Raw genomic sequence first — 14,753 nt, forward strand, 5'->3', positions numbered from 1 at the left:
TCACTATCCCTACAGCATAAGCGATGTCTGGCCTGGTGTGGGACAAGTAAATAAGCTTCCCTACCAGCCTTTGGTATCTTCCTTTGTCCACTGGTTCTCCCTCTTTTTCTTTAAGTTTAGCTCCAGCTTCAATAGGGGTATCAACTGGTTTACACCCCAACATTCCCACTTCTGATAATAGATCTAGGACATACTTTCTTTGGGATAGAAATATACCTTTATTTGATCGAGCCACCTCAATCCCTAAGAAATACCAGTAACTTCCCTAGATCTTTAATTTCAAACTCTCTGCCAAGAAAGTCTTTCAACTTTTGAATTTCTTCACCATCATTCCTTGTGATGACAATATCGTCTACATAAACAATGAGAAGTGTGATGTTAGTACCTGACTTCTTAACAAATAGTGTATGATCAGCATTGCTTTGCTTGTACCCAATAGAAGTCATTGCCTTTATAAGGCATCCAAACCAAAGATCTAGTAGACTGTTTTAACCCATATATTGACCTCTTCAACCGACAGACTTTCCCTGCAGTATTGTCATCGGAAAAACCATGTGGGATTTCCATATAGACCTCTTCTGCTAACTCCCCATGTAAGAAGGCATTCTTTACGTCTAGTTGGTGCAAGTTCCAGTGTTTGTTCACAACCACGACAACGAACTCGACAAGTATTTAGTTTCGCAACAGGGGCAAAGGTCTCCTGATAATCAATCCCATAGGTCTGGGTAAACCCCTTTGCAACTAGTCTAGCTTTCAACTTGTTGACTGATCCATCTATATTTTGTTTAACCACAAATACCCATTTGCAGCCCACCGGTTTTTTTCCCCGGAGGAAGTGTAATCAGCTCCCAAGTGTCATTTTTCTTCATTGCCTGCATTTCCTCTACCATAGCTTCCTTCCATCTCTTATCAGCATAGGCTTCCTGCCAACTTTTAGGAACAGATACAGATGACAAAGAGGATATAAAAGCACGGTAGGAGTCAGACAAAGAGTTATAAGAAACAAATTTAGCTGTGGGATGTTGAGTACAAGATTCGACCCCTTTTCTAACAAAGAATAGGAAGATCGGAAGAAGATACCTCGGTAGAATCCGATTCCGGAGCAAGAGACTGAAGTGGTAACATATCACCTTTCTCCACCTGCTTTAGCCGGTTGTATTTCTTCCTCTGATAAGTCTGCACCTCCTTATTCTGGTCAATCTGGTTTTGAAAGACCCCAACAGTGTGTCTCACAGGAGTGGTCTCCCCCTGGCTAGATTCTTCACATGGGGGAGGATTCGAGTCCTCAGGTATACTGGCCAAAGTCTCCCCCTGGTCAGGAAACTCTTCTGGGACTCTTAAGTTGTGTTGGTGTGTGATAGGAAGATCTAGAGTCGGAAAGAACACCTCTCCTCTAGGACTCTCCCCCTGGAGAGGTGTATAGTAAGGGCAAAACTCATGAAAAATTACATCCATGGATACAATGGTTTTCTGGAAGGAGGATGATAACATTTGTACCAGTTCTGAGTAGCAGAATACCCCAAAAATATGCAACGTAGGCCGCGGGGAGCCAGCTTACTCTGGTGGGCTATGATTCTGGCATAACACACGCATCCAAAAACCTTTGGGGGAATAACAAAAGAAGAGGCTCCCTGAAGAATCTCATTAGGACATTTAAAACCAAGTATCCTACTGGGCATCCTATTCATAAGGTAAGTAGCAGTGAAAATAGCGTCACTCCAGTATTGGTCAGGGACATTCATAGAAATCATAATGGAACGGGCTATCTCTAATAGATGCCGATTCTTTCCTTTCGGCAACCCCATTTTGGGCAGCCGTATCAACGCAACTGGTCTGATGTATTATGCTAGAATTAGAGAGATATCTTTGAAATTCACCATCAATATACTCTGTGCCATTGTCATTGCGAAGGATCTTCACAGTGGCATTGAACTGAGTTTTAATCATATTATGAAAGTCACGAAAACATCGGAAAACCTCATTTTTTTGTTTTAAAAGATAAATGCATGTAGAACGAGAGTGACAATCAATAAAAGTAACAAAGTACCTATGCCCAGTAATAGACACACGTCGGCAGGGACCCCACACATTAGTATGAATTAGCATAAAAGGAATAGGTTTTCTATTATGAAGAGAAGGTAAATAAGTAGAACGAGTTTGTTTTGAAAAAATGCAGGCTTCACAAAAAAATTATTTTCATTATAAGAAGAAACCAAATCAGGAAATATTTTCTTAAGAGTTCCTAGAGGGGGGTGACCTAGCCTACGGTGCCACTGATGAAGGTCTGATATTACCGAATGGACCGGATTAGAAGATGTAGTCAAAGCAGACGTAGATTCTCCAATCGGCTAGAGCAAATAAAGTCCATTGTCTAGTTTACCACGTCCAATCTCCTTCCCCGTGACCAGATCCTGGAAGACACAGTAAAATGGGAAAAAAGTCACTTTACAATTCAAGTCATGTGTAAGACTACTGATAGAGAGCAAGTTAGTAGAGAAAGAGGGAACATGTAAAACTTTAGACAAAGAAAGTGATGGAGAATGCTGAATGGTCCCTTTTCCAGCAATGGAAGAATAGGAGCCATCAAAGAATTCGAACTTTATCCTTTCCGAGGTTGGAGAATATTGTAAGAAAGAGGAGGATAAACCTTGTCATATGATCTCGTAGCTCCCGAATCAATGATCCAAGGAGTAGAAAGCGAAGAAGCTTGAAAGCTTGTAAAGGTTTTACCTGAAGTAGCAAGGTAGGTGTTGGTATGGGTAGTAGAGGAAGCAGTGGTCAAGGCTGTACCATCAATAGTTGTCATGTTGACAAAATTATCTGCAGTTCTTCGGTCTTCACCCTTTTGAAGTAATAGAAATGTCGCAGAATGCAATAGCCAAACAACCCAAACAGATCTACCCTTTTTTTTTATTACAAATAAGTCCCTAGAAAATCTGAAATTACAAATAGGTCCCTGAAAAAGCTAAAGTAGCAAATAGGTCTTTGAAACTATTTGAAATTACAAATAGGTCCCTGAAACTTTTGAAATAACAAATTAGTCCCTAAAATCTGAAATTACACTTGGGTCCCTAGAACTAATTGAATTCACAAAATAAGCCCTTGAAACATCGGTTTTTTTGTTTCTTCCTTTTTTTTTTTTTGGGGGCTAATAGAACCGTAGGAAAGAGGGAAAAAAATAGAGTTTGCTAAATTCAAGATTGAAAGAAGAATTTAGATGAAAAGAATCAGAGGAAACTCACTGTTTGAGAAGAGAATTGATGACATTATTTTGCGATTCAGAAAAAATAGCAGCACCTACGATGCGATTTCTCTTCTAATCAAAAGAAGCAGCAAGAAGCAGTCTCAGATGAAGAATCGATCCTCAATCGCAGGCTTAAGAAGAACAGCCCCTAATCGAAGAACCTCAATAGCAGAACCCTGATCGAAGAACCTCAATCGCAGGCTGATGAAGAATCGAGAGAAAAAAAAGTTGTAGGAGCAGCGGTAGTTGCAGTTGCAGAAGCAGCGGAAGTTGCTGATTTCTTCTTCTCTTCTTCTTTCCTCTGTTTTCTGTTCTTATTTGTCGAATCGAAACGGAACTGAATTGTCGTCTTCTTCTTTCTTCTATTTTTTCTGTTTCAGTTGGCGACCAAGACGGTACTGAAAAACTGCCAGCAGTAGAACTGAAGATTGGCGATGGGTTTGAAAAAAAATCAAAAGAAGAAGGTAGGTCGCTTCCCTAATCGAACGATAGGTTACAAAATTTCTGTGATAGTTGCAGAAAATTCCTGCGACTGTTGCAGAAAAATTCTGCAACAATTGGAGAAAATCTGAGATGGGTTTTGCAGAAAAAAATCCTAATCGAATCTAGGCTCTGATGCCATGTAGAAATACAATGTTTGACAGAATGGCTTATTGATCCATGATCTCAAGCCCTCTATTTATAATTAAGTGGAAAGTAGACTATTACAAGGAATAGAAGTTTACATGAATGTAAACTCTAATTTAACTCCTATACAAACTCTTATTAGACTCCTAATAGAATCCAACACTTTATTAGTTACTACTATCATGAATCTTCTTGGTATGAAACCAGATTGATTTTCTATAATTGTACTTTCTTGTCTTGGTGGGGTTTCAATAACCAATTACCATAATTGCATAGTATGATTCATTAGTCTGCCTCTACAGTAATTGTAGCTCTGAATGTCACCTTTATTTTTGTAAATTGGTAGATGCTTCTCCTCCATTGTCTGGCATTTCCTTCTCTCTTTTCTTTTACTTGTACCTATTCTCTATGTTTGTTGCCATTCTCAAGTACCTATTCTTCAAACTTACAGTCTATGTGTTATGCATGTACTTGTACCTATCTGTAATTAAGCACAATTTGGTTTTCTTGGGAGTGATTCTAAGCTGATATAACGTTGTGGTGGAAGGATCTTAAGCTTACTGTGGCTTTAATAGTTTTCAGGGGCTTATTGCTGTAATTTTTTTCTAACTTATATGCTATAGGAAGCTTTGAAAGCATGCCTCGTAGTTAATGCTCCTTTGATGTATAGAGCTGCTGCACAAGTCCCATTCTCTGTATTGAAGTTTGCAATGACCCTAGATGGTAAGTCCAATATTCACTAGTTGACTTTTGGTTTCTTGATATGGTTCAGGTTAATTTTGAGATTGAAGGATGCATCCATAACTTAGTGACTCACATTTTTAGAGAATAAAGCTACAGACATTTTTAGAGAATAAAGATGTAGCCTTTTTCTGATTGTCATTGTTACTTGGATAATGTCAGGAAAGATTGCAACCAATACGGGGCATGCCTCATGGATTAGCAGCAAACAGTCAAGGCACCGAGTGTTTGAGTTGCGAGGTAGAAGTGATGCCATTATTGTTGGAGGAAACACAGTACGCCGGGATAGTATGTGTTAACATTCATGTTAGAATGTCACTTTCTGTTTTACCTTAGGTTTTTATTTTGATCACTTTCTATCTTGCTTACATTCTATTTTTCTTATTGCTTGGTTGCTGAGTAATCTCTCTAGGATAGTGTCCCTTTTAGTAGATTTGGGAGATTCTATGCAATGTGTAATTTTTCTTTTTGTTGTAACTTAGTTTAGGAAACTTTCTTAAACTAAAACTTGATTTTACATTATAAATAGAGTACTAGGGGAGAGCCAAAAGACACATGCACAAGCTCTCTCCTTCTTCTCTTCTTCTCCTTCTCCTTCATTCTTCTTCTATTCTTCTTCTTCTTTCTGAATTTTCTTTCAGTCCCTAAGCTGATTACAGGTGCTGAAATTCTAAAATGGGATCAGAGTGGTTTTAATCAGCCTAGGGACCACTACTTCTCTCTTGACTGTTCAGTTTTTCTTCTTTTCTTACTTGGTTTGCAGCCACCTATCGCTGTGTTATCCATGTAACTGAGATTCTTCTTTGACAACTTATGAAGAGATCTCTACGTATTCAATGCTACTACAGAAAACCCAAAGGACTATTTTTTTACTAAAATTATTTTCTCCAGTTTGCAATCTGCGGAGACCAAAAATAAATCAATGCAACTCATCTCCTATTTCATGAGATCTATCAGCCTCATCCGAATCCTCTAGGATGTTTGTTTTGTGGTGTATAAGTCTATTTAGTCTATAAATTGCTTTGGCTGCTGCCCCTATTGAAATCTGTTGCAAGTGCAGTTGCCATACTGCTCCAGTTGAGTGCCCAATTTCCATGGCTTGTTCAGTTTTTTTTGTTTTACTAGCTACCAAGACATTCTTCTGAGAAATACTGTACTGGCTATTCCATCAGCTGCTACCCCTATCAAAATCTATTGCAATTTGGGTTACCTTATTGCTGCAATTGAGTTTCCTGTTCCCATTGTTGCTGCTTGTTCAGTTTTTCTTTATTGGCTATCAAAACATTGTGCTGGGAGATGCTACTGCTGTACTGTCAAGATTTTGGGGTGAAACATAAGCTGTTCTGCTGGTGCACCTAATTGATGTTCTCCTACCACTGGTGATCCATTATTGGGTTCTAAAGAATACCTGGTTATTGATGCTACTGCTTTCCTATTTATCAGAATCAACTATAGTTGTTTTTTTCCCTTTTCTGATAAATAGGGTCCAAAAATTGATTGAGTGTTGCAGCTGACTTATCACTACTGTGTTCTGGATAACTTTTTGACATCAATAAATGACTGGAGGTTCTTGCACCTAGATTCATCAAGTTACATGGTTCCTTCAAGTACCCAAGTAGTTCCTTAGTTTAGACTTTGAGATATTGGTAATTTGTCGTCATTATTTGTCCACGTGCAGTATTGTATGTGAGGCGGAGATTGGAGTCTTTGTCTATATCCGCTCAAGTTTTTTGAAGAGTATTATTTGTGGAGACATTTATCCTAAGATGGTATTCTACTTTTTAGCTATATACTTGGTCTATAGTAATTTGTACTGCCTTTTATCTACCTACCTGGTCCGTAATAACCCATACTGCCTTTATCTACCTACTTGGTCCGGAGTAACTTATAATGCCTTTACCTATTTGCTTGTGCGCCCTGACTTATACTACCTTTTACCTACCTACTTGGTCTGCAATAATCCATATTGTCCTTTTACCTACCTACTTGGTTTGCAGTAACCTATATTACCTTCTATCTACCTACTTGGTTCACAATAACCCATATTGCCTTCTATCTACCTGCTTGGTCCGTAGTAACCATATTGTCATTTTACTTACCTACTTGGTCCGTAGTAACCCATACTACCTACTACCTACTTGGTTTGCAATAACCCACATTATCTTTTACCTACCTATTTGGTCTGCAATAACTCTTATTACCTTTTACCTACCTACTTAGTGCGGAGTAACATGTATTGCCTTTTACCTACCCATACTCTTAAGTTTTAACTACTACTTGCCTTCTTGAGAATGGCTTATATGCAACATTGGAGCTGGACTTTTTACCTACTTATGTGGACATTAAAGTTGCATATTGTTATTGTTGGATGGTTCATTGACATGAAGATTAAGTTGATGTTGATTATCATCAAGTGAAGTTCTCTTGGTGTTATTCGGCGTTTGTTATTGCCACTTGTATTCAAGATTGATGAGTCCTTGCTATGTTCTTGTAATTCCAAGTTGGAGCCTTTGATATGTATACTCTAGCTTGAGGGGGAGTGTTAGAATATCACTTTCTATTCTATCTTAGGTTTTTCTTTTGGTCACTTTCTATTTTAGTTACTTTCACTTTCTATTTTACCTTAGCTTTCTCTTTTGGCACTTTCTATTTTAGTCACTTTCTCTTTTGGTTACTTTCTATTTTCTTATTGCTTGGTTGACAAGTAATCTCTCTATGATAGTGTTCCTTTTAGCAGATTTGGAATTTCTATACTACATGTAATTTTTATTTTGTTGTAACTTAGTTTAGGAAATTTTCCTGAACCAAGACTTGATTTTACAATATAAATATAGCACTAAGGGATAGCCAAAAGACACATGCACAAGCTCTCTCCCTCTTCTCTTCTTGTTCTTCTTGTTCTTCTTTCTAAATTTTCTTTCAGTCCCTAGGCTGATTGCAGCTGCTGAAATTCTAACAATCCAAAAAGAGATTAGTTTTAGATCAAATGGATAATTTTGTTAGCTTCAGATCCGTCAATTATTAATTGCTGATCTGACTCTTACAGCAATTGTTATCTATTGTTCTAGTTCGCAGTTCATCAATTATAATTTGCTGTTTTTAACTCGTGCATTGATTACAGACCCACGGCTTACTGCAAGACATGGAGGTGGACATTTGCCTGTACGAATTGTCATGTCGCAGTCTCTTAATCTTCCCGAGATAGCAAACCTGTGGGACATATCTGAAGTACGAACTATAGTAGCAACACAAAGGGGTGCAAGGAGGAGTTTTCAGAAATTGCTTGCATCCAAAGGCGTTGAAGTGGTGGAATTTGACATCTTAAACCCTAGGGTGCTCATGGAATATTGTTATGATTGTGGATATCTTTCAATATTGTGGGAGTGTGGTGGAGCATTATCTGCACCTGCTATTGAATCTCAAGTTATACACAAGGTACTTTCAATTGCTTTTCTTAGAGATTATTTTCTATTACACGATGCATTTGGTCTCTTTTCAGTTTTTTAATGTCTTTTATAGGAACAGTTGAAATTTATGTTTTTTCCCCTGTAGAAGGTGAATCTTTTTATACAGTTGTGGAATCAGGACTTATTTGAGGAAGAAGTAGATGGATATGCAATAACACTAAGTGCAAGTTTGTTATATGTAAACAATACAATGGATCCCCACATTTGTGTTAGAATGGGTCAATCATATAGTAGGATCTCCTCCTGTAATGGGTCTATATCCTGGATTAACTAATAGGAAAACAAAGAAGGTGGGACTCCATGTAGGCAAATCCTGTACATGTTTTAGTTATCTATATTCTCCCCCCCCCCCCCCTAAATTGCCCCTGATTTGGTAATTTGTAGCCTTTGATTATAGATTGTCTCTATTCCCTTTCAACAGAGCGTCTACCAATTCCTGAAAGAGAGAAAGTTGCAGAAAACTGGAAGTTGTTTACTGGATGTGTTTACATGATCTCTCTCTCTCTCTCTCAAAACACCCCATTGTAATTTAGGTATAACTATAATACAACCATTTCTTCACTTATTCTCTTCTGAGGTATAATGATCTGTAAGAAGGGACCGTTGCTTAGAGAAGTGGTAAAGGGTTAAGGCTGCCAGGATGAATGCCTGGGTTTGCTTCTTGAAGGTGGCCACTTTGCACAAAAAAATTGCCCAAGGGTTAGGATTAATTCCAAATTCAGCCCACCCAGGACCCCCCCCCTAGGCAGGACCAACACTGGGTAATGGCCCTCTTCAGTGTAAGATCTGCAAAGAGGGGAATATGTGAATTCTATTGTTTTATGCCATCTTCTTGACTTCATATGAAAGTTCTCAATGTTAATTTAATTTCTCCATCTGGCATGAGTATCAGTAACCACTTCCCATGTCATGTAGTTTTTATGCTGAGGAATGGCTACCCATTTATATTTAACTGCTTCTTTGATGCAGGTTTATGCATTTGTTGCTCCTAAAATCATTGGAGGAGAGAAAGCTCCTTCTCCAGTTGGTGAACTTGGGATGGTTGAGATGTCTCAGGCCCTCGAGTTGATTGATACTTCATATGAACAGGTTAGTGTCTAGACTCTAGGGATCTACTTCTTATATGGCATTTTGTAGTTCTTTATTATATTTATAATAATTTAAATATGTAATTTTTGTAACTGGGATTTGTTTTAGTTTGATTTCCTTGTGCCCTTTCGTTTCTTATTTGCTATTGTCTAGTAGTGGTTGTGTATCTATAATTTCACTTTTTGCAATTGATCGTTACCTATTTAAGTTAAAAAAAAAAAAAAAGAAAGAAAGAAAGAAAGAAAGAAGAAAAGAAAAGAAAAGAAAAGAGAAGAAGAAGAAGAAGAAGAAGAAGAAACAAAACAAAACAAAACAAAACAAACAAACAAACAAACAAACAGAAAAAAGAAAGGAGACATTGATATTTATCACTAGTATCTTTAAATTATGAACAGCTCTATCAACATTCTTCCTCACTAGCAACTCCTCACAGAAAAGAGTTAAACTCTGATTGGGGATAAACTATATATATACTTCCTAAACAGGTTTCTAACTAAGAACACCTTTAACTTTCAATGTCTCTGCTTCCCATTATTCTTGTGATAAATAGAAACCAAGAAAAGCTTCTTTGGTTGCATGTTTAGTATGATTTATCTCACCTTCAGTTTTTGTTTGATTTGAATGGACAATGCATTAAGCGGAAACCTAGAAACATATATGAGTACCCACTAAGTAAATGGTTTACAACTTTCATATTTTTTTACATCGAAGTACACAATGATGTTTAGTGCTCCATGACCTACCATGTGGTGGGAGTCGTGGGACAAGAGTGGATGGATAGATGTGATGAGAGTATCTCATACAAACACAATCTTATGTACCTCATTTGTAAAATTTTAGCCCAAAGTGAATAGACAAAGTTAATAAAAGGGCGAACCCAGTGCTGAATGCTTCCGCACTAACAGAGTCCAGGGGCATTTGTCATATGCTGTCTTACTCCCAACAATTTTCACTCAGAAGCTGTTTCAATACCTTGACCTTAGGCTACAATTGTAGTCCACTAACCATTGTGCCAAGGCTCAACAGTGAAGCTCCAAATTTTTAAAAATAAAGAAAATTTGAATTTGGAGCACGAAGGGAGTTGGTTTTCTATCTCTGTTGAGTTCTGTGAGAAACATAACCGAAAAGCTAGGATCTGGAGTTATGGTCTATAAATGTTGATACATATTGATACATGTCAATACAAGTTGGTATATATTGTTATAGTCTGGAAATTTTCTTTGAAATTGCTTGATACATGTCATTTTGTCTATGGTAAGATATTGTTTAAAATTTTACATAATTTTTAATTTAAAAAATGCTGGTATCGTAATATATCAACTCTATCGCAATGTGTCGTATGGTATCACACTGTATTGGCTGATACAATGGGACACAAAAATACACTACGGAGATTAAATATTATAGAGATATATCAGCATGTATCATCTCAATGGCTTGCTATACCAAGACATGATGGGCTGTCTCACCTTGTCTCAGCTGGTACTTTAAACCTTGGACCTATCTTCCACAAGGGAACAAGAAACTCAAGCAAAATCTGAATTGCACCAACCGAACTTTAATTTTTTTTCTGACCCTGTATTCTTCCTAAAGGGTTAAAAATAGGGGCTACCAGCTCTACAATTCATAATAGAAATAGGAAAGAAACTCAGAGGAAGGAATAGAACTTAAAAACCTATTAGAACTAGGACTTCCTATAGATATAGGACTCTGACACTAAAAACTAAAACGAAAGAACATGAATAAGATTTCATGCCCTTATAACTTAAGTTGCACAGAATTACAGTAAGGAACTATTTGAATGAAACTTGAATCATGTACAATATTTTGTATTAAGGTCCAGTATTCATGTTTAAGGCCAATAGGATGAGGCCATGACCACAAAAACCAATGTGACAAAGGTCCAACATCCATAGCTATCAATTGAACTTTTGTATGGAGTCTATGGACAATCTACTATGCTAGGAATTTTTTGTGTCTGTTAAAATCTTTTTGCTACTTTGTGTCCGAAGTATTTTAGTGCATAATTTGATGAATTACAGGTTGGACCCGACATGCTTATTAGTGGATTTCTTCAGCCCATTCCTGAGTTGACACCTACAATCCCGTCTTTGAATGAAATTTCATCCATAGATCCAACTGTTACTCCTTATGAGGCAAACATCATATTCTTTTATAAAACATGGGATCCTTATGGAGCCTTTTCTAACTTCTCTCCTCATCCTTTGCGATTGCCTGATGAAAATGGAAACTACCAAACCTGGCCCAGTGTGGAGCACTATTATCAGGTAAACTGCTTTTCTGCATGTATCTTGGTCCACTGTTGTAAATTAGTTGTAAAGTTCTTAACCTTCCATTATTCAGGCCCACAAGTTTGTCGGGGTAAATGATCCTGTTGCCAGAGAATTCGTTGAGGAAATAAAAGCGGCAAAGAGCCCAGAGGAAGCTGCATGCATAGGAAGGACAGTGCAGCGACAGCATCCTGATCTGGTATTACCTTGCAGCCACACAGTGGTTTTGTGCATGCTATTAAAATCAAATTCTACAAGCATTTGAATATTTTTTAGTTATCAACTTTTCCAAAGATATTGTTTAGCCTGCATATTTTGTTTCAGGGGACAGACTGACCACCCTCTGGTTGACAGTCTTGGCACCATTTGGTGGTGGTTGTTCCTTTGAGACAGTTACCACCTTCCTGTATTCTCTGTTTTTTCCTCATAATATGGACAAGATGGTTAGAAATATGTGGAGATTTGATTTTTTTGGGAGCAACATAGGTGTCTGCTGGGAATTCATTATGTTCCATACATTTCTGAGGTAAACCTGGCAGAATCAATCCTTTGATTGTGACTTACATGACAAATTACTTACTTTCCTACTTGTCCTTCCTTAAAGATGCAATATTACTGCATGGTGCTGGGAAAATGACAAATTTGATTAGGGCTAGCCTTAAGCCTGCTCAAATTTAGTATGGAATGGCCATAACCTTAGCCTAAGCTTTTCTTGAGCCAGCACAACCTGAACCCTTTTTGCTATATTTAGTTAATTATTACTTGGGATGTTAAGAATTTCAAGATTGTTTTAGTCTTCCATAGTGTGGCTTTTAATTACTTCAGAGAATTGTTAATTTGATATCCTGAAATTACTGTTGACTAGCATGAAACTAACCCCACCGATAATTTCTTGTTTTGTTTCCCAAAAGTATGGTATGCTACTGCTGTATTTAACATAAATGGTAAAAAAAAATCTATGGAAATTAATAATTGTGTAGGATTTGTTTGTTCCCAGCTAAAAACTGTGGATAAATATTGGGTAAATCTTATTCTTTTGTTTGGAGTTACCTGGAAACAAATGCATGATTATATATAAAATTGGGGGAATTTTCCTGCAGCACGTGCAGAGCTGATTGGCACAAATGGGTTAGAAACAGAAGATATAACCATCAGTTTACCGACAAATGAGTTACAGAGGTTGGCCATGCAAACCTAGTTAGTAGGAGAGCTTTATTCCCCAAGAGAAATTCTCAAAACTTGAAATTTTCTAATGCATGAGTTTGGGTGCTCTGCTCACTGGATAGATTTCCAATTCTATCAGGGACGTTTTCTTATAGTAAAAAGCCCAATATTTAAAAATGCCCAGGATTAGGAATTACTGTAAATAGCTTTGTAACTTAATTATTAGTAAAAAAAGTGGATTTATTAAATATTGTCGCATCTTGTCTTAGATTTATACCAAAAAGTAAGGTTTCTGAAATAAATGGAACTGTAAAGAATATGAAAATAGTTAAGGCATAATAGGCCAACAGTGGTGTCGAAGAGCTTAGAAAATTTTCTAATAAGTTGTCTGTCTGAGTTGTTTGCTAAGATAATAAGCCCAAGAAAAATACCAATGAAGTAGAGGCATTATAGATCCGGTTTATAAAAAGGAGATATCCAGAGATAGAGGTTTAAAACTTAGAATCAATGAAAAAAAGACATTATTCCTCCTAGAAGTTCAACTATAAAAGTTATTCATTTGCGTAAGACAGGTGAAAATATTTAGAGAATGTAAGGAGGATCTCCTTATGGTCTTTAGTGATGAAAAAGCTTATGATAGAGAGTAGTGTTACAATGAAGTTTGGATGCCTTGGATGCTTAGGGAGGTCCTTCTTGGTGTTGTCTTCTTTTTTAACCTCTAGTGTTGTAGTTCCCTTGCTGCTGCTTAGTGACTATGATGCTGACGTAGTTAAAGATATGTATAATGGTGTGCTGATAGTGCTTGGGGGTGTGTGGGTTGTTGGGGAATGTATAGGCCAGTGAGTTCCCAACTGCAATTGGACTACATCAACAGTCGGCTCAAAGCCGGTCTTTGTTTGAGTTAGTCATTGATTAATTAACTACAAAATTCAAGATCAGCTCCCTAGGTGTATGCTTTTTTGCTGATGATGTTGTTTGGTCGGTGATAACAAAATAACAAAAGTAGGAATAAATGTTTTGTAATTATGGAGTCCTATGACAAAAGAAGGAATAAATGCTTTGTAATCATGGAGTCCTATGATTTGTAGAGTGAAAACTTGAGTATAAGGTGTGTTACTTTTGTACACAATGAGACCAAAAACGAGGTAGTGAAAATCTATAATAGGGAGTTATATTGGGTGAAAATTCCTGGTACTTAGATTTAATCATAAATGAAGAAAAACAGATAATGATACACAAAGGATTAGAATAGGATGGATGGAGTGGATGGATGCAACTGGAAGTATTGTGTAATGAACATATATCTTTAAATCTCAAAAGGAAAACCAACATTCTTGGTTTTTGCTGTAGTTACTCTGTAACTGATGATTGTTTCCAACTGATTAAGTACTAAGTACCTTCTCAACCTATCAAAAATAAAATAAAAATAAAGACAAGTACTTTTTCATCCCCTGACCAAACCCCCAAATTAACAGAAAAATGTGCTATGGATTTCTTTCTTTATGGACACATTGTAATTGTTGGATTTTCTCTATCCATCCATGCAGGTGAGATCTGATTGGGAGAAACAAAAAATTGATGTAATGTACAGGGCCCTAAAATGCAAGTTTTCCATTTATCCTCACTTGAATTCTTTGCTGCTATCAACTGCGGGTTCAGTTCTTGTTGAAGCTTCACCACATGACCTCTTCTGGGGTGGGGGCCGGGAAGGAGAAGGCCTAAATTATCTGGGCAGGCTACTGATGCAGCTGAGATCAGAGTGTTTGGGAGAGTCCTCAATGTCAACTGGGGATTCTTCTTCAGATCAACCAGTGGCCGAGGGGAAAAACAAAGATGAAAAATAGGGAAAGGGAAATTTTAGAGGAAGAAGGTAGTTATATATTAGAGAGATGATGAATTCATTATTGTTAATGATTTTCCTCTTTTTTGTTTTTTTGGGTAAATTCATTATTGATATTTCTGGTCCTCTTAATGTTCACAAAAATGTCTTATATGGTTCCGAACTGTGTATCTGCAAGAAAAGCCATGCATCGAGACTGTCAAGTACAATATGGCGTTGAGATTAGTTTTTTATTTTACTTTTTAATCTTTGGTTTTCATTTTTTTAAGGGTAAATATCAATTACCTCCC

At 37.1% G+C, this 14,753-nt stretch overlaps 1 protein-coding gene across 2 annotated transcripts in view; it reads left to right on the top strand.

The window, feature by feature from the left end:
- Positions 1-14,753, top strand: part of LOC149004612 (cytidine/deoxycytidylate deaminase family protein) — a 35,263-nt gene extending 20,510 nt beyond the window's left edge. The window contains exons 3-9 of one of the 2 annotated variants that reach the window (XM_089169494.1): positions 4,495-4,594; positions 4,775-4,852; positions 7,734-8,047; positions 9,049-9,168; positions 11,211-11,456; positions 11,533-11,658; positions 14,171-14,753. In XM_089169494.1, coding sequence (XP_089025620.1) covers positions 4,495-4,594; positions 4,775-4,852; positions 7,734-8,047; positions 9,049-9,168; positions 11,211-11,456; positions 11,533-11,658; positions 14,171-14,467 — 1,281 coding nt within the window. In that variant the 3' untranslated portion in view covers positions 14,468-14,753. Of the gene's footprint in view, positions 1-4,494; positions 4,595-4,774; positions 4,901-7,733; positions 8,048-9,048; positions 9,169-11,210; positions 11,457-11,532; positions 11,659-14,170 lie in introns of both variants that reach the window. The other variant, XM_089169493.1, reaches the window with a different exon arrangement.

This window comes from Hakea prostrata, chromosome 9, assembly GCF_041222555.1.
Source record: "Hakea prostrata isolate BN-2017 chromosome 9, UWA_Hpros_2, whole genome shotgun sequence".
Taxonomy (NCBI): domain Eukaryota; kingdom Viridiplantae; phylum Streptophyta; class Magnoliopsida; order Proteales; family Proteaceae; genus Hakea; species Hakea prostrata.